Here is a 23,349-nt window from a genome sequence, read left to right as displayed (position 1 = left end):
TTGATGTTACTGACCTCCATGTGACTTGACCTTCAGTGATGTAACTATATCTTTTTAGCCACTGGTGATTGGATATGTTAGGATAATGCCATCTGTACAGTACATTTGGCCAGGATTATGTCTCTGTGATTCAATTCTGTGTTTGTGTTACCATCAAACCAACTCTTCAGGGAGCGGGATAGAGAGGATAAAGCATCTCTGTCATCCATAGTACCCAAGAGACCTCAGAGGCTCGCACATCATAGATATCTCATCCTGGAGGGGTAACTGATTGCCACGTGTCTGTCTGGACTGGCTGCTAATGATGCAGGGCAGAGATAATCAGCTAACCATGGGCAGGGTGGCTGGTAGTTACTCTCAAATAAGTGAAACTGATTGGATGTGAAGCTAAATTTCCCACATGGAAATCTGCTCATCCATCAATTAGCTGAAAACAAATACCCTCAGGCTGAGTAGTTGAATGTTGGAGTGTACCTGCATAGATTATTTCTGTCCTGTACCTGTCCTGCATATCACATTAGACACAGTGATCTTGAATTATGGGGTAATAGCATTTTGTCAAAAATGACTTGGCATTTTAACCTTGAAATCTGAAAAGTTGTGTGTCTCTTGTCAAGTCTCAGTTTACCTAATGTCTCTGGCTGTTGCCCTGGTGAGCACTACAGGGAAGTTACTGACTGGATGACAGGGGTAAATTGGATGTGTCACACCTTGCAGAAATCCAGATGGTATGTTGTTTCCTTTCAGAATCTCTCCTTTTTGGAGTCTTCACTGTTATGACATCATTGGTGAAAAATGATATCTGCCACATACAACTTCTCTTCACAGCTCCCTTTTCTTACTGTGTGATGTCCTTCCCTGTTCTTGTATTCAAAATGAGATCTGTTGCCACGTGAAAGAATAACAGAAACCAAACCAGTAATTAGTATTTGTTTAGGCTGACAAACCAAAATGTGCAATTGTTGCATTTAGGGGATGTGACTGTGGAGCTGATTGTGGAATTATGTCAGGAAGGGGGATTCAGATTCCTTGCTTGTCATATGGCCAAATTTTGGGGGGGTTTAGGACACTATAGCTGACATTTTTTCTGTAACTATACCACATTTGCACCCATTTTACACCATGACTGACAAGCTGTATATGCACGTTTGTTCTTATCAAGCATAATCCAAACCTCCTGCAATTAGACAAGAGTGTTTGCAGCATACATATATTTAAGCCAGGTAAAGATTAATAGTTCTGGCTTAGTTAAACAATGCCAGACGTTTACATGGATGTAATGTATATTCACTGTAATGCAGCAGAAATGATCTTGAATTGACTGATGAAGCAAATAAATTATTTTGGTACTTGTTTAACTCAGAGTTAGTTGATACAGTATGTGTATGCTTAGCTGTCAGCTACCTCAGTCATAATTCTGGCCAGGAATGACTAAGTGCTTCTCTCTGCTTGCATTTTCAGGACCACTGCCCAGGGCCAGGCAGGGTATGATTTAGATGATATTTGTCCTCTTAGTTAATTGATTTAAGCTGAGCCTCCTTCCCCCATTGTCAGCCTGTTAGGGTCTCTCACTGGCCCTTTAAAGTGTATTAGCGTTAGCACTGAGAGACTGGCAGCGGTGCACTCATTAAGAGACCTCTTCCACCAGCCCATTTTGTCTCTTACCAGAACAGCAGTGCCCCAGAAAGTAAATAGAGTTTGGCGTGAATGTGATTAGGCAGCAGTTTACTTGGTTAGACCACATGAGGAACAACAGATCCCACTGAGCAGTGATGCTCCACAGAAAACCCTTATCCAATTAGATTGACTCAGCACAGTTCATTTATTTGTATAAAATAATTTTAAAAAATTGTATAAAAATATTAGGACAAAAATAAAATAAACATTTTCTTTACATATTTTTATTGTGTAATATTGGTGTTTCTAAATAACCCTCCACTCTACATATTAACATGTATCAGGGCATTAATCTGATTCATTGGTTTTTTTTTTGGATGGATAGAGCAAAGTATGAACATCTCAATGTCCTTATTACATGTTATAAAAGTGACATGTAACACTGTGGATGAGATGGGTGTTACTATTAGGGCCCCTTTTAAAAAAAAGTACACTAAAGCACAATTTTTAAGCATACTTAGTATACTTTCCTCTACTTACAATTAGTATACATAAAGTGTGCTAGTTTGATGTGCTTACAATGTAACTAATAAGCTAAAATACATTTCATTGCACTAATTGTACTAGTTTGAGACACACAAGATGCATTTTAATGTACTGTCAGTACATTTAGGTTCTACTGTGTACTTTTAAAAACTGTGATTTGCATACACTTAAAATACATTTGAATGCATTTCAATGGTAACAAAAATACATTTATGAAATTAAAGATATCATTACATTTTATTAAATTTATAATACAGCAACAATGTTTTAAAATATCTTTCAAGTGCAAATAACGCATATATACATTAGTATAAACGTTTACTTATTTAAACATACTAACCATAAATACATGTAAGCATAAACTGAGTGTATTTAAATAAAGTCTGCTGTAGTCTGCTTTTTCTCAGGCAGAGTAAATAGATTCAACCAACTTCATTCAAGTTAGCACATGAATTACATCAGACTTAATTAAGCATAATAATTTACAATTTGAGTTGTATAAATTTTAAAACATCTTTAACATTAACACAGGTCACATTTTAAGAAACAAAACATAACTGAAAAACAAATGTAATATTTTATAATTTAATAATCTGTCTAATAACCAATAACTTAAGTAGTTATTGTTAGTGAAATTATCTTCCTGTAATACAGTAGAGCACATTTAAACATGGTTTAAGCCTAAATATGTAAACATTGTAAACCAAAGCAGAAATAAACAACTGATGATATTGGAAGACAAAGACCTGAGGCTCTTTCCCCCAAAAAAGTACAACTTGACCCTGTGTTTAAAATTTAAACATGCTTAAAATTTAAAATCAGTTTCCTAACATTTAGCCTGAATAGATACAATTCACCTAAAACCTTCCGAGCACACACATTTCACAACAGTAATGATGCTGTAGATGCTGTTTATCTTATTATTCTTGTGCATGTTGTAGTTTGTGTGTTTGCTGTTTCCTCACCTGAAAGTCATTTTACTTCCACACACAGACTGCATTGTAAATCTGATCATAATCATGAATTATGTGGTGCATCTGTTACTGTCTTTCATTTTCATATACTATGCTTTTGAATACCAAGGTACTGCACCTACACTCCTTCAAACCTGACCTCATCTATGGCTTTAATTATTTTTCTGATGAAATAAAAGGACTGTTGAGATGCTTCCAGTGTTGTAATATTGTAATTTGTGTTGTAATGTTGTTTATTTCTTCTTTCACGGCATTTTTTTTAATTAATGACTGAATCTGCCTTCCAGTCAGTGATCAGCTGCCCTGATATTTGTACATAAAGATGCCATCACTAGCAGCTAGCAATGAAGACTAAAGCAAACAGCTTCTAAGAAAAATTGATTACCTACTAAATATTTTGATTATTGCAGTGGTTCCAGCTGTTCAACTCAGGCTTCAGTACTATAAGTAGGGGAGAACATAGCAGACTGTCACGGCATCACCACAGAGAATGTGACACTCTCCCAGGGTACAAATGATTGCTACCCTCTGGGCTCAGTACAGTTCCAATTATTAATATTTTCTGGACCATGCACAGACTAGTGTACAGCTGCGAACATTGTGTAGCTCTTTTACTTGTTTGGTCTCAAAAACAGTTCTACTGGACTTTCTATGGAATCACTTCTTGCAGAACAAATAATTAAAAGCATACCTGGGCTCATTTACAGAAAGGCTTTATAATAAGTACTGTCCAACTCTGGGTGTGAGAGATAAAACTTCTATTGGACTGGTTTCTCTGTCATTTGTGTGGAGGTTACAAGGAAGTGTGCTATACTCACTATGAGGGCGCTGTGTCCTGGATGTGATCTGTTCTCTCTGTCTCTGTTCCTATGTTTAATGTTCCTCAGAAGAAAATTGAATATTGCTCCCCCTTGGTAGAAATGGTGCTGTCTCCTGTGACAAACTGCCCTGCTGCATGTGGTGAATCAGCAGTGTAGGCGGTTGAGGAATGGCTTCAGCTATCCATAGCTAAAGATCTAAACACCTCCGAATCCTTACAAGACAACATCGTAGGATAGATGCAGCTATTTTAACACTTCACCTGACTAACACTCCTGACTTCAGACAGTTTGAGTGGACTAATGAACTGGACTTGTCATCACAAATTACAATGCACTCTTCTGTGAAGCCGAGCAAGGAGGTTTTATTGATTTACTGTCACTTCTGCAGTATGATTAATTCCATGTATCCATAGAAAATATAAAAGCAAGATGTTTAAAAGTGTAATTAGGAAAAGTGCTAAGTCTTATTTATACACAACAATTTGCAAGAGAGTAAATATATGGGATGAAATAAAACATGCTAACAGCTGTGTGTGTAGTGTGTTTTTGTCTTATAATGAGGTTAAAGGTCAAACTGAAAAGAAGTCATGTAGTGTCTCGATGCTCCCCCTTTAGACTTCAGCTCTGGTGTTGTTCATAAAGAAATAATAAAGGCTGGAAAGGGTGGAAGATGATTTGCTCTTGCTGTCTGGGATGGAATGAAGAGACAAGAAAGGGTTTTAATTAACTTTTCATCTCGTGCAGATGGAGGGCAGAGGAGCAGGGTAAATCAGCGAGGACCATGGCAATCTGCCCTTTATTATTGTGTATGTAGTCACGCTGTGGCAAAATACATGTTGGCTGCTCAATCATAAAACCAGGCAGAAAGGACAATCAGGATTCGACCGACATTTGTTTTTGTTTGTTCTGACCCCTGCTAAAGGCTGAGTATGCCTTTGTGATATCCCTATACATACTCTGCCAAAATGATTTTATATACATATACAGTATGGCCGTCCCTGGTAGGCTAGTGGCTAAGGCGCAGCACTCTCACCGCTGCGGCCCGGGCTCGAATCAGGGTTGCGTCAGGAAGGGCATCCAGCGTAAAACACGTGCCAAATGTCAACATGTGAGTCATCAGTGTGATGATTTGTTGTGGCGACCCCTAAACGGGAAAAGCCGAAAGTGACTTTCTATACAGTATGTACGTATACTCCATATGTATACAGTATATATACTGTAATATGTATTTATACATATACAGTATATGTACATACACATAAATCTAACACTAAACAGTCAGTTTCTCATTTTTCTATCTCAGTTTCATGAGTGAAATGGGTATAAAGCTGTAGGTGCAATCAATGAAAAACCATATACAATATGCACGATTAATTACCTGTCAAATTTTAATGAAGGTCAAACGGTGCTGTAATTAATCTAAGAGCAGGTAGTCAGTCTGCAAGTAGTTGTCAGTTAGGGCAACACAATGCACGGTGGCTTTACTGCCTTTGGCAGGATGTTATACAACTGCTATCTGCTATAACATGACACCTAAACAGCTGCTACTTGTTGAGGACAATCCATCAACACATTCTCTTCAGTAAGCAACCATTGAAGAGTAATTACATAACAAGAAGAATGGATACTACTGATTTAACCTACTATTGAGAAGTCAACCTGAATAACACAGGTCAGCAGCTACAAAATGAACCTGCACTGTAAAATAACAAGAAAAAAAGCCTGGGAATTTTTCCCTTTATAAAAATGATAAAACAAATACCATATCTTTCATACCACAGTACCTTCATCATGGTTTGCATTTTTTATATGACAAATATCAACCTAGGCTTACTTTAGTATGTATTCCACACACAATAGGTTTCCACCATGAATGGATTTGTCAAACTGGAAAAAAATGAGAAACTGGAGAGTTTTAACTTGCTCACATTGCATGCTGGGAAGTCTGCTAGTTCAAATTGTAAAACAGTAAATGGTAAATATTTGTAAAATTATTATGAAATTGTAACTATTATCTTTTTATCTGAAAAAGGAAGATCTGTAAAAAAGATACAAAACTTAATTCGCAGCTACAGGATTTTCCTGTTATTTTGTTTTGTTATGAAATTTTACAGTATAATTTTGTAATTTTATCACCATTTCCATGTATGTTGCAAATACAGGAAAAATCTATAAAATAAAATGTTTAAATTTTATTTATTTATGTATTTTTTTTTCCAGTGTGACAGTTAAAAGAAGTGGAAGTGATGGAAGTACTGTATGTAAAAGATTTAAAAAGTAACTCACAACACCTGGAGAGATATTTATTTTTATACTTACTGATCAGGTTTATCGGCTGTGGAATTAAACATAGAAAGTCTAGTAAAAATGAGTTAAGGGTTTTTAATCAAGTGATCTTACCAAGCTTATTATTACGTTCGGCTCCTGCATGGCACTCATAAATGCTGCAGGTAACTATTTTCATGTCTTTCTGTGTCAGTCTATCTTCACAGAGGCAGGCTGTGATATTATAATTTGAACTAACAGAACTCATTTCTATGCAAAGCTCTGCGACCTAAAGTACAGTACCAAAAATCCTAACTTCTAAATGTCGTTATTCATTGCAGAAACACAAAACAAACACATATGCACATCAGTACACATGCCGAGGCAGCTCACACTCATTAATACAGATGCATTACCAAACAAAGACAAAAATAACTGGGTCAGAAAAAGAGAGGTTAGGCACTTTTTTACTATCCACATCAGCCCTTGTTGATTTTATGCCTGTTGTCTCAGCCCACCCTACTTCCCCACACCCTCCTCCAAAAATGAATTACACTCTTTGCTAGTCTGGAACCCTGACCTTTCATAAGGATCCATTACATTAACAAAATCCATGACCTCACTTCAGTTGGTTCAGGTAGGGTGTTATAGTCTATTGCACACTTGCAGTATTCTGCACAGTGAGCCTAAAAACTTGTCAGCATACATACATACTATTTATAAGTGGCAGGGTGGCTTAAGGCGTGAGGAGTCAGACATGTTTATATGTGAATGCTGTCAAGGGCTAATTCACTGTTCACATAAGGCTCAGGCCTACAGCTGGAGCTCCATCCACATCACCAGTGGCATGCACAGGTTTGGACAGTAAGGTCAACCACCTCCACCCTTTTAATTGATGGGCCTATAAAATGGAAAATCCATATTCTATTTCTCAACACTAAAACCTCAAACTGCAATGTAGCACAAGATCTGAAAGTACTGAAACTAACATCTTGTATGGCTAAATTAGACATAGAGCACCAAACTTCTTTGAGTGAGTTGCTGTATATCTGTGTAACTGAATTCAAGGACAAAAAGGACTTTGTGCCAACTCCCTGGCATTGAGCCTGTCTGGCTCTCAGCCTGTCTGAATTATTTTCAAAATTGACAGTAACATACAACATTACATACATGTAAATGTAAACAATACATAATTATGAACAAAGCAGATATTCGTGTAATCATATTAATCACCAGTTAGCAGAGAACAACCAGCAATAGAATATGTACTACTGTATATACAGTATGTACCCTGCACTAATTCGAATCCTGTTGTTCAAATGTTTAGGCAACACTACCCCCTAGTGGTACCAAGAGCTATTACAGAATGGATCTGGTTCATAAATATACAGTATGATGTTTGATGTTCCTAGTGGGGAAATGTACATGTAGACTACAACATGTTATGTTCCCGGATCCCTGTGAACAAAACAGATTTTTTTCACAACTCAGTATACATAAAGCAGTGGGGAAATAAAAGTTGGGCTGAGTTGCCATTTGTGAGTATTTATGACATTGACTTACATTTATTTTCTAGAGACTCACTCTAGCCTTAACAATCATAACTAAATTCCTAACTACAGCTCACACTCTAACCTGACCTAAACCCAACTCTATAATCTTAAACAGCTTTCTGAAGTTGTGAAGACCAGATACACTATCCTCACAATGCCTAAATGTCCTCACAACAATGGTATCAAAATAAAATGTGTTCACATAACCATACAAAGACACTGACACACCCACATACACAGCAGAATCTGAGTGATAATATACTTACACAGATCAGATGATTGGGCTCACACAGGTACCCTGGTAATGATTAATAAACATTAGAGGTGGCTTGCACCAGCTGAACGTTCCAAGCTGGACTATTTTGTACTAGCTGGGCACCCTTGGACATATTCCTCATTTTCCATGCTATTATGTATATTATTGGTACATTAATCTATAAATGACGACTTAACATTACAAATCAGAATTCTGATTAAGATTATTTGGAATCATATACAATAGCCTCATTCAGACTGAAGCAGACTGAAGGGGGATGAGGCACAAGGGCAAAATGACCCAGTAGCCAGACGTCTAATAATTACCCTAAGAAACAGTTCTGTGTTTTAACATGTATACAATTAAGTGATAGAGAATACTCTAGTAAAAGTAATGCATAATGCTTGGGAAAGAATTTGGTGGCACTGAAAATGTGTTCAGAAGGGGCACGCTGATTATGTATTTACATCATAATAATCGTGACACATGGCTCTCATCAAGCCACATTTTAAAATAGTATCAGTATCCCTGATATAGCCATGGATTTGTCATATTAAAAAACAAAAGTTATTGCCCATTTGCATAATATATTTCTGTAAGTCAACACAAAGATTGAAAAGATGTTTGCATTTGATTATGAACACTAACGCTGAGTTAAAATGTTAAGTAGCCCACAATCCAACTTTCTGATCAAACATCATTTTCACTGAAACCTAATCTAAATCATTTCAATCGTCTCGGTGGTACCAGAGCACAAAAGATTAATAGAAGGGGCCACTTCTAGTAAATTGTGTGAATGCATTCTACTCAGAAATGTAATATCTGAACCAGGAAACTGATTCTTTTCCCTTACAACAAATTAAAATCACATTCCAAATACTCTGCTGCACAAAGGTTTAACAAAATTATTCCATGTTGTAAATTTTCCTTTATTTTCTTACCATCAAATTAATTGAGGACGCGCTGAATGCTGGGATTCTGCGGGAACGGGCAGATTGGCAGATCGCACAACGCCATCTTTAAACCCCACAAGAGGCCAGCTACAGTTGTGCACTGGGATGAAAAACACTATTCCTATAGTGGGATATAAGTTCGTGTCGTGGAGATTTTGTGCTTATTTCATGGCTAAGTAATTTTTAAGGAACTGTCCGATGGGACTGTGAAGATACGGTCACGGGACACCGCGAGAGCCTTAAGATGTTGTTATCATAGGAAGACAACAACAATAGACGGAAAGACCACAACAACGGACTAACTCGCTAGCATCTTGCCGAGCACTGCAATGTTTTCAAATGCTAACTGTGAGCTAGCTAACGTTAGCTACTTCATTAGCAAATCTGTCCGGTGAAATTTGACCAGGCGCTGTTTGTAGCTGGCACTGGGCATCCAGCTGCATCTACTGGGACAGTCCGTCGTATATTTGCCACTTTTTGTGCCAAAATTCGTGGTGTGGCTTTAGCTAGCTAAAAGCAAAGTCCCGACTTCTCCCCTCCCCAGCGGCCCAGCCGGAGATGCGTGGAAGATGTCGGTGTCGGGGCTAAAGGCCGAACTGAAGTTTTTGGAGTCCATTTTTGATCCAAACCACGAACGTTTCAGGATCATTGACTGGAAGCCCGACGAGCTGAGCTGCCAGTTTAATGTAACTGGGGAAAAGCTGTTAATCATACACTGTAATATAACGGTAAGCGGACAGGAGCACAGGTACCGGGATTTATACACTTCCCTTGTTTGTCGTTAGCGCGCTAAAGTTAGCTGTTAGCTTGCTAGCCAGGTAACAGCTACCTCTACAACTGTGCAATCTCATTACATGCGGGGCAGGTTTCTTTCCTTGAATTAGCCAGTGTCTGTGAGAGCTGCGCATTCTCAGCAGGGAGTGTGTTGTTCTGACAGTCCGATATTAAACAGTGTTGATCAGCAGTCCTAGCTGTTAGCCATCACTACACAATGTTAGCCATCACTACTCAACCCAATTTTTACCCAGCTACGTTATTTACTGACTGTGTTTAACTCTGCGTTACTTAACTATGTAGGTCAAATGTGTTGCTGTAACTGTCGTTTTTTGTTGTACTCCACTGTCTTTAGGAATCTTATCCATCTACGCCGCCAATATGGTTTGTGGACTCTGATGACCCGAGCTTGGCGCAAGTTTTGGAGAGACTGGAAGATGTGAGAAAAGGCAGCACCCTGGTAGTTATCCCGAGTTTTCTGTTTCACATTGTGTTATAAAGGAAAACTTACACGGTTTCGGTTCATTTTGTGAGGAGCTGCTGACAATTTAAAGTGTTTATTAAGTTGTACACATTTATATGTGGACAGTTTATAGTGAAGGTTAACATTTAAACCACTGACATCCAAAATATTGCTTGACACATACACTAGGCTTTGTAAAACTTGCACCGTGAATACTTTATACAAAACAAAGCAGATCTTTTGATATCCAGCTGATTCGTTCTTAAAGTATCCTGATTTGGCAGAGTAGATGTAACTTAAGCCATTGCATGTATAATGTATGTATGGTGTGTACCTAAATGAAAAGGCTGTATTTGATTTGATTTAACTGGCAGCTTTGGCCAAACAAGCAATGGCCAGGCTGCTGCCCAGCAGGGGCGTTTTCTTTGCCTTATTCTGACATAATGCCAGCCTGCTGTGGTGAGCTTGAACAGAAGGGACAGATAATTATGGTCCTGAATAATCTTTTGGTGCACCCCTATTTTGAAGATGTGTTAAATACTTGGTACACAAATTTCATTTTTATGTCAGTATTTTAGACAGCACAAGTTTTTGTCCTCAAGCATATTTTGCATTTTTCTTTTAAGATATTTAGATTATTTGACAAGTTCATTGATGTAGGTTCCATGAGTTTTTCCATCTTCGTGTTGTATTTCTAACATTTACACAACAAGGAGCTTATTCCAGTTTGCATATGGGCTGCCCAGCGAAAACAAACAGCTTGCATGTTGTGCATAAATATGTGTGACTTTGTACTTTGGGAATGGGATAAACACATCTAACCTGGCATGGACAGGCAAGCAGGTTTCAGCGGGCCAAATGTTAATATTGTTAAATCATCTGATCAACCTTTGAGGTCAAAATCTCTGTGCTAAGCAGCTCTTTATGTAATCCTATGTATGTGATGACATGCTGAGCTTAGCCTACTTAGTCATACTGCATGCTCTGTTTGTAGGACACCTTATGCTTTTAATAGAAGTGCTGTCAGTTTTATTGGATAAAATATTTTTTGATTTTACTATAACTTTGTCTACATTCAGATAAAAAAAAAGCTTTTTATGTTAGGTAAAGGACAAGCCATAACTTCGTGTGGATAGATTAGATCAGTCCCGTTTCTTAGTTGTGCAGATGTTGTATCAGTACCCTATAGTTCAGTTGCGCCAAATTTGCAGAGGCAGAACATACTAGTTGATGGTAGCTCATTTTATATCAATGCAGAAGTGTCTTTCTGTGTTTATTTGCAGTACCACTGCAATGTGTTTGGTGTTTAAATCTTTACCTTGAAGTCATGCATAATTATCTGAAACTGTGGAAGTTTTTACATAATTCCACACTTGCATTTAGAATGCACTGCTTGATGAATGATGTTGCCATTTCCCCTCTTTTGTCTTGCACAATTACGATTCACTGTTTTTGCTTCCAGAAACCTTTGATATTCAAACAGGGCTCCAGACTAACATTTCATACTAGTGACACCGGCGCCTCTCAGATGGTGGTGCCAATGGCAGATTTGGTGGCACGACCTCTGTTTTACAACTTAATGCAAAAGAATCTGTGTTTTCCATAAATTATTTTACCCTACCGTCCAATGTGCATAGTCTGTGTTTATATTGAAATTCAGAGAGAGGGAGATTTGTGGAGCACAATAAATGAAAAGATCACTTCTGGAACAAGTTTCCACCTCGTTTTATGATTAGTCACTTTAGATCAAGATCAAAGATTTTTATTGTCAATTCACTATATTTGTAGGACATACAGAAAAATCGAAATACTGTTTTTCTCTCACCTAATGTTGGAGGCCCATACCACTTAGTGCTTTGTAGCTTAGCAGTCACCATAATGATGACAATAAGTTTAGGCTGTAATATTTCAACTGAAGTATAAGCCGATGAATTCAAGTAAAAAGTTTCCAACACACAAACAGGCTAACAGGTGATCTACCCGATTTATGCAGCTGTCTGGTGCCCAAAAGAAAAAAAAAAACTTGGAAGTTAAAAAAAAAAAAAAAAAAAAAAAAAAAAAAGGGTCCAGGGATGATGCGTGTGTCTCAGAGTCAGTGTGATAGATTGGAAGTCTCTGCCTCATGAAATGGGCGAGTGACAGGCCTGCAGATAAACACTGTGATGACAGCATCGTGGAGCTTGTTAGGTCTGTCTACTATTTTTACATTGAGAGCATAGTTTGTGCATATGCTGTTTGTTTTGCAGTCTCATCCAGTGTGACCTTTGAAAAACATCAGTCACACCTTAAATAATTTTGGTTGCAAAATGCAACTGATTCAATGAAAGTTCACTCACATAATATACTGTATAACTTTCTGTTCTGCATTCATGTCATGTCTGTCACATCTGCCATGTGTGTGCTGTGTAGCTGTTTGTAATCTTGACTGGGTTATCTAATTCTGTATCCTCTTGTCTTTGTGGTTCATCTTCTGTAGCTTTTGCAGCAATTGAAAAAACTCATTTGTGACCTTTGTCGGTTGTACAACCTTCCCCAACATCCTGATGTGGAGATGTTGGATCAGCCCCTGCCTGCAGGTCCTGTGGGACAAGACCGAAAGGCAAGGCTTCCTAGTTTACTCATGTCAGGGTCCTCTCTGTGGAATGATACAGCCTGGCCAGTATTTGATTACTTTTAAGAAACATCATGCATATTTAAATTAGATGTTTAATTATGCACAGACCACTTGTGCTTAATAATGGAATAGTGGCTCACATTAGAGTGCTTTGGTGATTTATATGAATTTGTATTCATTGCTGTTAAAGAGGCTCTTCCTGTGGTCTCGACTTAACAGGCAGTCTTTTGTAAATAAAAAAAAAAAGTCATCACAGTGAATCTTAGCAGCTTGGTTTCTCTGGTGTATGTGTTTAGCATGGGACAGAAGAGGTCACATCTGAAGAAGAGGAGGAAGAAGAGATGGGCGAGGTAAGATATCCCTAGTCTAATGTGGTCTGTGGTGGTGTGCTAGTCACACATTTTGAATAAGGCATGTTCAGGCAGTTACATTAAGAAGTATGGCAACATTTTTTTTATTTGTATCTCCTATACCGACACCTTAATGTTTACTTTGGCTTTGATTAAGGCTTAATGATTTGAGTTTCATCCCTGGATGTTTACAATATGACTTTGTTTATCCCTTGTTACACAAACTGTAGTGATCAAACAAGTGGCTGGCTTTGATCCCTCAACTGTGTCTGTCATTGCATGCATTGCTGGAAAGCTATAAACAATTTTAAATGTCTAAAGTGTCAAATACAATACAACAGGACATAGAGGACTTGGACCACTATGAAATGAAAGAGGAGGAGCCTGTGGATGGGAAGAAATCTGAGGATGATGGCATTGAAAAGGAGAATCTGGCCATTCTAGAGAAGATCCGAAAGAACCAGAGGCAGGATCACTTGAATGTAAGTCTACAGTAAAGCTCATATTTATGGGGCTTGTGGTTGATAAGTCGATGTTGGATCTAACTTTTATGCTTTGGTAGCTGTTTTGTCAGTTTTACATGTTGTATATAAAGAATGTTTGTGCTCAGACAATCATTTTGTTTGTAGTGTCTACTTTGTGAATAACAAATGGGGGTAAAAAGACAAGTTGAGAAACAAGGAAGTGATGAGACTTTCTATACATTCATTTCCCAGCAGGGAGTGTGGCTCGTTTCTAAATGTGCTCCTGTGCAGTATATAGCACATCTTCAGGTCTCTCCTAGTGTCTGCCCTGTAAGGCAGCATAAATCTAGGAAAAACGTTTTGTTTCAATGTAAAAACATTTAGTTATATGCACTAAAAAATAACAGAGAAGTGACTTGATCTCAAACTGAAATGTAAGCTGGCAACAGGAATGGCCTGCCAGGGTAATCAAACATCTGACTCTGGATATTTCTCTGTACCGTCAACTAGGGGTGATGGCATCGGTAAGGTTAGCCTCCACAAAGATTACATGAGGTACAGCTTTTTGTTGGGGAGCAATTCTTGTGAAGTTTAACAGCAGGTAGCCGAATATAGCCTATTTTACAACTAAAGAAGATGCTAATGTAACTAAGGTACCAAATTAGGTTGGATTTACTGGGGAAACTAGTTACTTTTATATAAAACAGGTGCTGACCACTTAAAACGACGTTACGTGTGAACACAGCCATTCTTCTATTAATATTTGAGGGCGTGTGGCATTCCACACCGTTCTCCTACCTGACAGTAATAGTTTTCTTCCCTGTTCCTATGGTGTAGTGTGAGAACCAGCCACAAACTGTGATGCAGGTCCTCTTCTTGGCTGTCATATAGCAGTTATGTCGGTTTTTGGTGAAACAAATAGACTTTTAACTGTGAGTACACTTAAGTACTGCCATCTGTCTTCCACAAATACTTAATAAAAAAAAATAAAAAAAAGCCCAATACCCCTGAACCAAGTTGATGCCTGAGCTGACTGGGGAAAACCCTGCATAGAACCAATGGTGCATGATTCATTGGCTTGTCTTATATTTTTCTGAACATATTGAGGATCAATGAAACACTGTCATGGGTTATAGAGATATAAATATTGTCTTGTTCTCTTTGATGTCAGCCCACATTTAATTACAAATGACAGGTTTACTCTCATGGTGAATTGCAAAGCATTGTGTTCTTTGTCTTTATTATTCCAGTTGCTGTTTTTGTATTTTCCAGGGAGCTGTGTCTGGTTCAGTGCAAGCCTCTGACCGCCTGATGAAGGAGCTTAGAGAGATCTACAGGTCTCAGAGTTACAAAACAGGTATGCACACTGCACAAAGGTCTGCTCTTTTTTAAACGCAACCGTTACAAATAACTCTCCCCAGCAAGGCACTTGCTGTAAATACAACCCCCCACACACAGTAATCATCAGTTCTATCCTCTAAATGTGACAGATGATTATTGGTGGATATCAAGCATGGTGATATGAGAGCCTTAATGTATACACTATCAAAAGAAGGCATCTGAGAGGGAGTTCAGTGGTGCAGAATTCAAAAAGTTCCTAACTCATAATGACTTTATGATCATACAAACATGTTTTCCACAGCAGTTTAACAAAACTAAATGGTATTCTTTGAAAAATTAGTCATACTTTTTTTTTTTTTTACTTTTTGAAGTGTTTTATTTGGTAAAAATTTCTCACCTTTGAACAAGGCTTCAAATAATTGTTGCTGAATTAGCTCACAGTGAGAATGAGGTACCAGTTGCCTCACTGCATTGCTTTTTTGTTGATAGAAAGAAAGGAGATATTACAGTTGTTTCAAGACCTGAACTGGGAGATGTGAGCACTAATTTAATCAGTTTCCTTTGAAGGGATCTATTCAGTCGAGCTTGTTAACGACAGCCTGTATGAATGGCACGTCAAACTAAGGACGTAAGTATCTTTGGGATCTTGTGTCATGTATTATTTTCTCATTGTTCCAATCTCACTGTAAACAAAAACTGATTGAATCATTTAATGACCAACAGTGTGGATCCAGACAGCCCCTTACATAGTGACTTACAAGTCTTAAAGGAAAAGGAAGGAATGGATTACATTTTACTAAACTTCTCATATAAAGTGAGTAAAATGGACTTTGTATTAATGTGAGTGAAACACTGTTTGGCTGTTTTTGAAGGCTGTAAATTAACACATTTTTCTGGCTGTGTACACAGGATAATTTCCCCTTTGATCCACCATTTGTCCGCGTAGTTTCTCCTGTGCTTTCTGGAGGGTGAGTTCATTTAGCTGTTGCTGTTCTCTGTTTATTCCATCCACATTGTCCATTTTCAACTTGTGTGAATGACCTTGTATTTAAAAAAAAATCTTTCTACAAAGAACAGGCAAAAATGATCTTTTTCCTGCCTTTCTTCTTGGTTTAGCTATGTTCTTGGAGGAGGTGCCCTGTGCATGGAACTTCTCACTAAACAGGTATGTCCGGTGTCTTTTACCAAAGCTTTAAAATAATGTGAATTTGTGTTGCATAATATTAAATATTACTTTGGATTGTATTTTTATGTGGTTAGCACTGACCCTGGGTTTCCTGGTTGCAGGGTTGGAGCAGTGCCTATTCCATTGAGTCTGTCATCATGCAGATCAATGCCACTTTAGTCAAAGGAAAAGCCAGAGTGCAATTTGGAGCCAACAAAGTAAGTGAGGAGGCACTGGAGGTTTCATTTCCAGTCAGGAAATGTCCTTTGACTGTGGTCACTTCACATAATGAATGATGTGGATCACTGATGGCAGTGCCTTGACCCAGCAGCCTGGTTTCCTGGCTCTTAAGGGAGACCTGTGTTGTGCTGTGTTTCTGCAGCCAAAGCTGGCTATGTGGTGTGTGGGGTGGGAGGTTCCCTGTGAGTCACTACTGCAAAGGCTAAAGTAGTTGCTTATCTTTTTGTGCTATAGTTTGTAGTTGGTGTCAATTGAATTTGCTGTGTTCTCTTAAGCTTTGCTCACATTACAGGCCTTAATGCTCAGTTTCAATCTTGTCAGATCTGATCTTTTTGTGTTCATGGTTCACATTCACATTTGTGAGTGTGATGTATCCAGTTTTACTTTGAACACAGCTGATCTAAAGTGCTACATATGCACAGTTTTAACTGAACAGTGAGCTGCAGGCATACAAGAATAACAGTGTCATTAGTGTGACAATCTAACTGGATGATTTCCTCAAAAACCACTCAGTTACCACATGTTCTTTGTTTAGCTTGATTAGAAGCTTCCTCATAAATGTTCAACAAATGTGAAATGTCTTCATCTCTTCGCTGACTCCTCAATGTGTATTCTTACCAGTGTGTGAGGGGCTGACTACAGGCGATTTGTGCATGCACAGAGGAGTGAAGTGCCAAAAAAAAAGCATGAATTCCAGTCTGATCACTGTGACAGTAGTTGGCATGGCCAAATATTGGATATGAATCAGATGAAGGACCACATATGGAAGTGGTCCTGGATCTGATTTAAAAAAAAAAAAAAAATCCGACTTGTGTTTGTTTACACATCTGTGAAAGGTGAACTCAGATGTAAGAGCCAGGTTTCCACAGCAACAAGTAGTGACACCGGCCAACCTATGGAAAGAAATGACAAAAAGAGGAAAGTGTGGCTCATAATTTATGATTTGCTGACAATGCTGAGGTACGACAGATAAGACTGAAAGTGTTGTACAACTGCAGTAAGCTAGTTGGCAGTACAATATCCAGTGCACACCTAATACAGTGACGACGTCTTGAGTCATGCAGACATAGCATCTCTGTGTTACAGTGTCTTTGCAACTGCCATGATTTTTAGTTTGAAGGAATCATGAAAGATTAGTCCTACTTAAGATAGTGAAGACAGCACTGTGCAGTGGATGAATTGTTAGATTGAGCAAAGCTATAGCCAGACTTTGTCTGACACCAGGTATGAAGCTATAAACATTGCTACACTTTGCATGAGGTGAATCTCCATCATATACATTTTTGCATAGCCTTGTTACTCTGTATTTAGCAGTCATGTGTATAGAACTACAAGTGCAGAGCCAGGTCTTATGTGAATGGTAACGACGAGGTGTGTGTGTGTGTGTGTGTGTGTGTGTGAGAACCGTCTGATACAAGTGGTTAAACAAGGGCAGAATTGATTATCATACACTATACACAGCATTTTGTTCTTGAAATCGGAAATGGGGGATAAGCTTTTCGTTTCCTTGTAGAAACTAGCTATCACTGCTCTTTTTTTTTTTGTTCTGTACTGTCATCATAACCCCAGTGCCCACTAAGGTTGACTTCATTTTCATCTTTTAATGCAGAACCAGTACAATCTTGCCAGAGCACAGCAGTCCTACAAATCCTTGGTTCAGATCCATGAAAAGAACGGTGAGTTTTTTTGTCTCTTGTTTCATACAGAGTGCATTACTGACCTTATTTATTGAAACCAAATCCCCCCCATGCATTCCAGCCGAGATAAAACTGGTGCTTGGATGGTTGTGTATGCGCCAAACATGCACATAGTCCACAATATTACACACTATGTGCTTTTTGTAACTATGTAAGGATATGGATAACAGGGATGCACAAACTTTAAATACAACATGCTTGTGATTCAGTGCTCTTTCTTTCTTATGCATGATTGATGTTCAAATGTCTTAATGACCCAACAGTAGCACACATTAAGGCAATATCTTTTGGTAGGATGGAGTCCATCCCTCCAGTTGAGATACAGATTTTTTCCTTTTGACACCTATGTGTGCACATCACTGAGGCAGGAATCATCTGCATATAACCCTGATTCCACTGGTGGTAGAAATCTGGTGACTGTTTTTTTTTTTTTACTGTGTATTTATTCTCTGTCTGCTTCTTCCCTTAGGCTGGTACACACCCCCAAAGGAGGATGGTTAAAAAGACCCGTCTCTTTCCTGCATTGGGACCACATCTTAGATTCTTTTCTTTTCTTTTTTTTTGCGCAAACCATTTTGTTCTCTATATCAAAGTTTGAACTACAAACCAAATTTCTCATTCAGTGGCCACCCAGAAACTAGCACATGAACACGGACACACACACCTGAAATTTACATCCAAGCTACTGAAAAGGATGTCTTCTCTTCAGATATTTATGTCTTTATTTGTTGTCTGATACAATCTCATTTTTCCATTGTGACATTGGCATCGTGTACTCCAGGAAATGATGGACTTAAAATGCGCAAACCTACCCTTGGGTTTAGGCATTGAGCATGCCAAGGTTACTTGCTGGCTGTGAGTTGAAAGGTGTGGCATGGCTTTATCCTCTATCTGTGGCAGTCTGATGCTCTAGTCACTGGACATTGCCTATCTGGCCAGAGACTGGATCTGAGAGCGGCATGTGACATTCCCTGACATGATGCTGTGCTGGCTGGGACGGATGTTTAAAATGCCGGTGGTGGGAAGAACCATCGCCTTTTCTCTCCATGGACAGCCTGTGTAATATTGTGCTCGTGTGTTATCTTTGTAATGCCAAGATCCTTCCTCTGGAATAACATGCTTCTGAGGCTAGCTTGCTTTCAAACCTCTTCTATTTTAAAGCTTGAAGCCCTGAAGTGGGGAGGAAGATAAGGAGACTTATGCAGCTTGGACGGCACAGCCCGTACTGAACGGCATTCTGCTGAGTTCTGAAGGTGGAGACCACTGTCATCATGACAACCAGCAGCTGGCCCACTCCCTGAAGGAGAGCTTTGGTGTGCGGTTGGGCAGGCAGCACAATAAACATGACCAGGCAAAGCAAGGCCATGTTTGGATTGGATCACACTGTAATGTGGTTGATTTGAACTCCACATGTAAACATGTAAATTTGTATTTCTGCAGAAGGATTTAATTGTTTATATGGTAACCTTGTCTGGGTCTTTGGCTGGGCGGAGACTGTATTACTGTATACCCCTGACTTTTAACAGCCAGGGCACTGCAACTTCTCAAGACTCATGTAGAATAAGAAAACATTTACTTCATGGATACTCTTGCAGAAGGAAACAAAAGTTCACCATGTTTATATGTAAGCTTAATGACTACTGCAGTTTTGTTTTTTGTTTTTGTTTGTTTTATTTTGTTTTTCCTTTTTGATTTCTAATTCTCATGTTACTGGCAACAATGACAGTACCATTGCACCTCTTAGCTACAGTTGTTGGAACAATAATAGCATACACACGGGTGTTCCTGGCGCTCCCCAGGTTTGGCTGTTCATATCTGATCACTCAAACCAGATGAACCTCAGTAAGGCTATGCAGTGAAGACAGTCTGATGGAGATTTGTTGTACTGGTGAAAATTGATCTTACAGCATTAGTGTAGTCACCTGTTTAGTTCTTGTAACTGGGCACTTTGCCACTCCTGCAGTCTTGGGGAAAAAAAAGACCTTTACCTTAACTTTTCTTTGACCTCATGGCTTTTATTATTATTATTAATTTCCCTAAAAAGCAGCTTGAGATTCAAATCCACAGCAATATTCTAGACCATTCTGGCTTCCCACTTGGATAGATCAACTGGAGTCTGTTCTAGTTTCCAAATATTTGCTGATAAATATTATTTCAGAATTGCCACAGGAAGGACCCAGCTTGTCCCATGACCTCTCGGGTTACTATTCCTAACCACTCTCAGCACTGCTGTACCCCTCAGCGCACTGGGTCTTTGATGTAATGTGAATAATATGCAGAAAACTGTGTGGAGCATTCCAATTAATGCAGTTACACGTTTGTTGTGGGTGTTCTATTGTGTGATTACTTGCGTTGTTTTGAGTATATTGTCCTGAAAACCAGCATATAGAAAGCTTAGTTATGCTAATCCATAAGTCATTCCTCATTTTGGAGTTAGTTTAGAGTTTCCTCAGTGATACTAACCTCAGTCACAGTATCTTCAAAACAGGTCAAGATGGGTACAAAGCGCACAGCTCACTCACATTGAGCACACGTCTGACACTTGTTCAGACTATAACAGGTGTTTTCATCACAAGAAAAATGTAAACATGACTTTGGATCATTGGCATGTTTGTTAGCTGTTATGATGCCATTGATAATGTACTAATCACTTCATTCTGGTCACGTCAAGCCCACCCCGCGTTCTCTGGAGAAGCAAACTCAGGAATACATACTGCACACTCGACTTTGCAAAGGGTTGCTTCAGAATATCGTAATAAAATATAAGCTTGAATGTGGCAGTCTTTTTTGGGGGCCGTTTTAAAATGCCGCTCCTGTTTTACTGGTAGGCATTTGCAGTGTGTTCTGCTGTCAAGTTGCACACACTTAGATTTTCTGAATGGAATTGAGGTTGACAGTTATTAAGCAAGGCTTTTTTTTTTTTTTTGAATGATAAGGATTCGCTCTCACCCTGCGCTTGATGATGGGACACATTTACCCAGTCTCTTTGATATTACTGGATTTAGCATGTCAGTATGTCAATGGGTGTGTCCCCTAGCTACTGAAGGCAAAGAGTGGTTGGATGGTAAAAAGTAAGACTAGACATATCCTTTTCTTTTTTTCCCTATTAATTGTTTACTTGTGTCCTCAGTGCACAGGGCAAGTTCAAACTGTGCATTGTTTATTGAACCACATCAGATACTATATGAGACACATGGACATCCTACCTGCTTGGATTCCCAAAAGAATTAGCAGTTCAGATTAGAGTGCCATCAAAGCAGTTGTAAGCATATGTCTTTAACCAAACCTTTTAGAAGGAAGATGTGCTAATGTCTGTTGAGCACTGGATGACAGCTCTTCTCACACCAACAAATGTTTTCTGACTAACAAAACCCTCTGCTTTGGCCAGCAACATACTGGTCTGCGGTCTGAGCTAGCCTGGTTCTGGGTTGTTTACCTTGCTTCATTAACTGCGGTGGCTGGGTTATAAAGTTGTGCACTGTTAGCATGCTTTGGTTTGGTTTCATTATTTTCCAGTGCAAGGGTGATTTTGACCATGTAAAGTAATTTATAAACTTGCATCAAGTTTATGAATAAAGAATTTTATGAAATATCTCTCTGGCCTTATTAATCAAACCTGTCAATAGCAAATGTGAGACAGTGTGATGCATCTACCTGTTATTGGAGGAAAATGTGTCACACCTCTATAGGAGCACTCAGAAGTATTGGCTAACTTATTTTGGCACTAAAAGTTGCAAATTTTTAAAACTGCACATTGTATGTGCTTTTATTACACTCATTTTGAAAATGCTTTTCTGAAGAAACATTTAAGCAATGTCATGCTGACAGGCAGGAGAATCTGGGAATCAAACCACCAACCCAATAATTAATGACCTACTGTGGCACCTGAGTTACACTGAACTTCCTCACGAGTTTTGGCTTTCCAAGTGTTTATGTGTATTTCTTGTGTTTTTCCTGTAGATGGTGTTCTTTCCCAAAATATGTACAGTAGGTGTTGTTTTTTTGTCCAGTGCAGGATACAAACACACCTGCCATTTATCCTCTCTAAAGTAGTACTGTTACACCAAGTGCACCTTTGATGACAGCCTGTCGTTCCTGTACAAAAATGCAGCTCTTCCTGACTTAAAGCTGCAGTATGTAACTTTTTTCATTGAAATATTTTTGTTGTGGAAATCTGGTCCAAAACTTGTCTTAATGTGGAGAGGTGCTGTCAAAGCCAGCACTGGCAGCAGTGCAGAGATTTTAGCTTCTAAAAGGTTCTGAGTGGGACTGACCTCTCTAACCATCCATCCATTATCTATACCACTTTTCTTGTATAGGGTCGTGGGGGACTGGAGCCAATCCCAGCTGACATGGGGTGAGAGGCGGGGTACACCCTGGACAGGTTGCCAGCCTTAGAGACAGACAACCAGACACACCCACACTCATTTCTATGTGCAATTTAGAGTTGCCAGTCAACCTAAGCTGCATGTCTTTGGACTGTGGGCACAGTGAGAACATGCAAACTCAACACAAAAAAACTGTGAGTTCGCCAGAACTTGAACTGAGAACCTTCTTGCTGTGAGGCAGCAGAGCTAATCACTGTTCCACCATGCTGCTTCTTTTCTAGCCCATCACAGATTTTCAATAATTTCAGTTTGATTAGTAAGTTTTGCTGCATTTTCATTTTTTGTAATGTTATAATGACAAATAACCAAAGAGATGGGCAGCGTGGAGCAGAGAGAGGGATCACTGGGCGAAGCAGAGTGGGTTGATTTGGAGTTTCATACTAGCACTGCCTTTAAACTGAGTTCTTGCTAGCACCTACAAGGTTATGATGACACCATCTTAAATACCTAAAAGCATTAGAGGGCGATGGATATGAAACATAAAGATAAACATAAAGATTTCAGTGTTGTTTAGCAGTGGAGAAAGTTCAGTTTTTGTTTAGGATGGCAGTGATTTATAGCACCCTCTGGGTGGCACCAACCGCAGCAGGTGATAGGTTTGTGTGAGTGGGATGAACTGATTTTTATCTTGCTCAGTATTGGTAAAGCCTTGTGCTTAGAAGTCACCACTAGATGGTATTGGAGCACTCTTGAAACTTTGGTGTATTGTTTTTTTTAGTCACTGGTGACATTCAAGTAGTAGCTTTGTTTGCTTGTAACATCAGTCTGAGGTTGGTGCTCCATTATTACACCCATTGCTGCTCTTACCACCTCTGTAGCTCATTTCCTCCAAGGTTGAATGAATGAATAATAAGGTCATTTATTTGCG

The 23,349-nt window shown here is 38.9% G+C and overlaps 1 protein-coding gene across 1 annotated transcript; it reads left to right on the top strand.

Annotated features, from left to right (window-relative positions):
• Positions 1-8,991: 8,991 nt before the first annotated feature.
• ube2q1 (ubiquitin-conjugating enzyme E2Q family member 1) lies at positions 8,992-21,652 on the top strand. Its single transcript, XM_020592406.1, has 13 exons — positions 8,992-9,713; positions 10,115-10,219; positions 12,699-12,821; positions 13,133-13,186; positions 13,528-13,668; positions 14,923-15,007; positions 15,559-15,619; positions 15,715-15,805; positions 15,901-15,959; positions 16,108-16,156; positions 16,279-16,374; positions 18,006-18,072; positions 18,563-21,652. The coding sequence occupies exons 1-13, from the start codon at positions 9,555-9,557 to the stop codon at positions 18,592-18,594; spliced, it is 1,122 nt and encodes a 373-aa protein (XP_020448062.1). The 5' UTR covers positions 8,992-9,554; the 3' UTR covers positions 18,595-21,652.
• Positions 21,653-23,349: the final 1,697 nt, after the last annotated feature.

Source organism: Monopterus albus, unplaced genomic scaffold (assembly GCF_001952655.1).
Source record: "Monopterus albus unplaced genomic scaffold, M_albus_1.0 scaffold17.1, whole genome shotgun sequence".
In the NCBI taxonomy this organism is placed as follows: Eukaryota; Metazoa; Chordata; class Actinopteri; order Synbranchiformes; family Synbranchidae; genus Monopterus; species Monopterus albus.
The sequence above is the reverse complement of the archived record's forward strand: the minus strand, read 5'-3'. Positions and strand labels throughout refer to the sequence as shown.

Bases quoted from the DNA above. Each gene is read 5' to 3' on its own strand.
- ube2q1 (XM_020592406.1), top strand. From the start codon at position 9,555: ATGTCGGTGTCGGGGCTAAAGGCCGAACTGAAGTTTTTGGAGTCCATT. The intron at 15,008-15,558 runs GTATGCACACTG...TTTCCTTTGAAG, and splicing joins GTCTCAGAGTTACAAAACAG to GGATCTATTCAGTCGAGCTT. The intron at 18,073-18,562 runs GTGAGTTTTTTT...TTCTTCCCTTAG, and splicing joins TCAGATCCATGAAAAGAACG to GCTGGTACACACCCCCAAAG.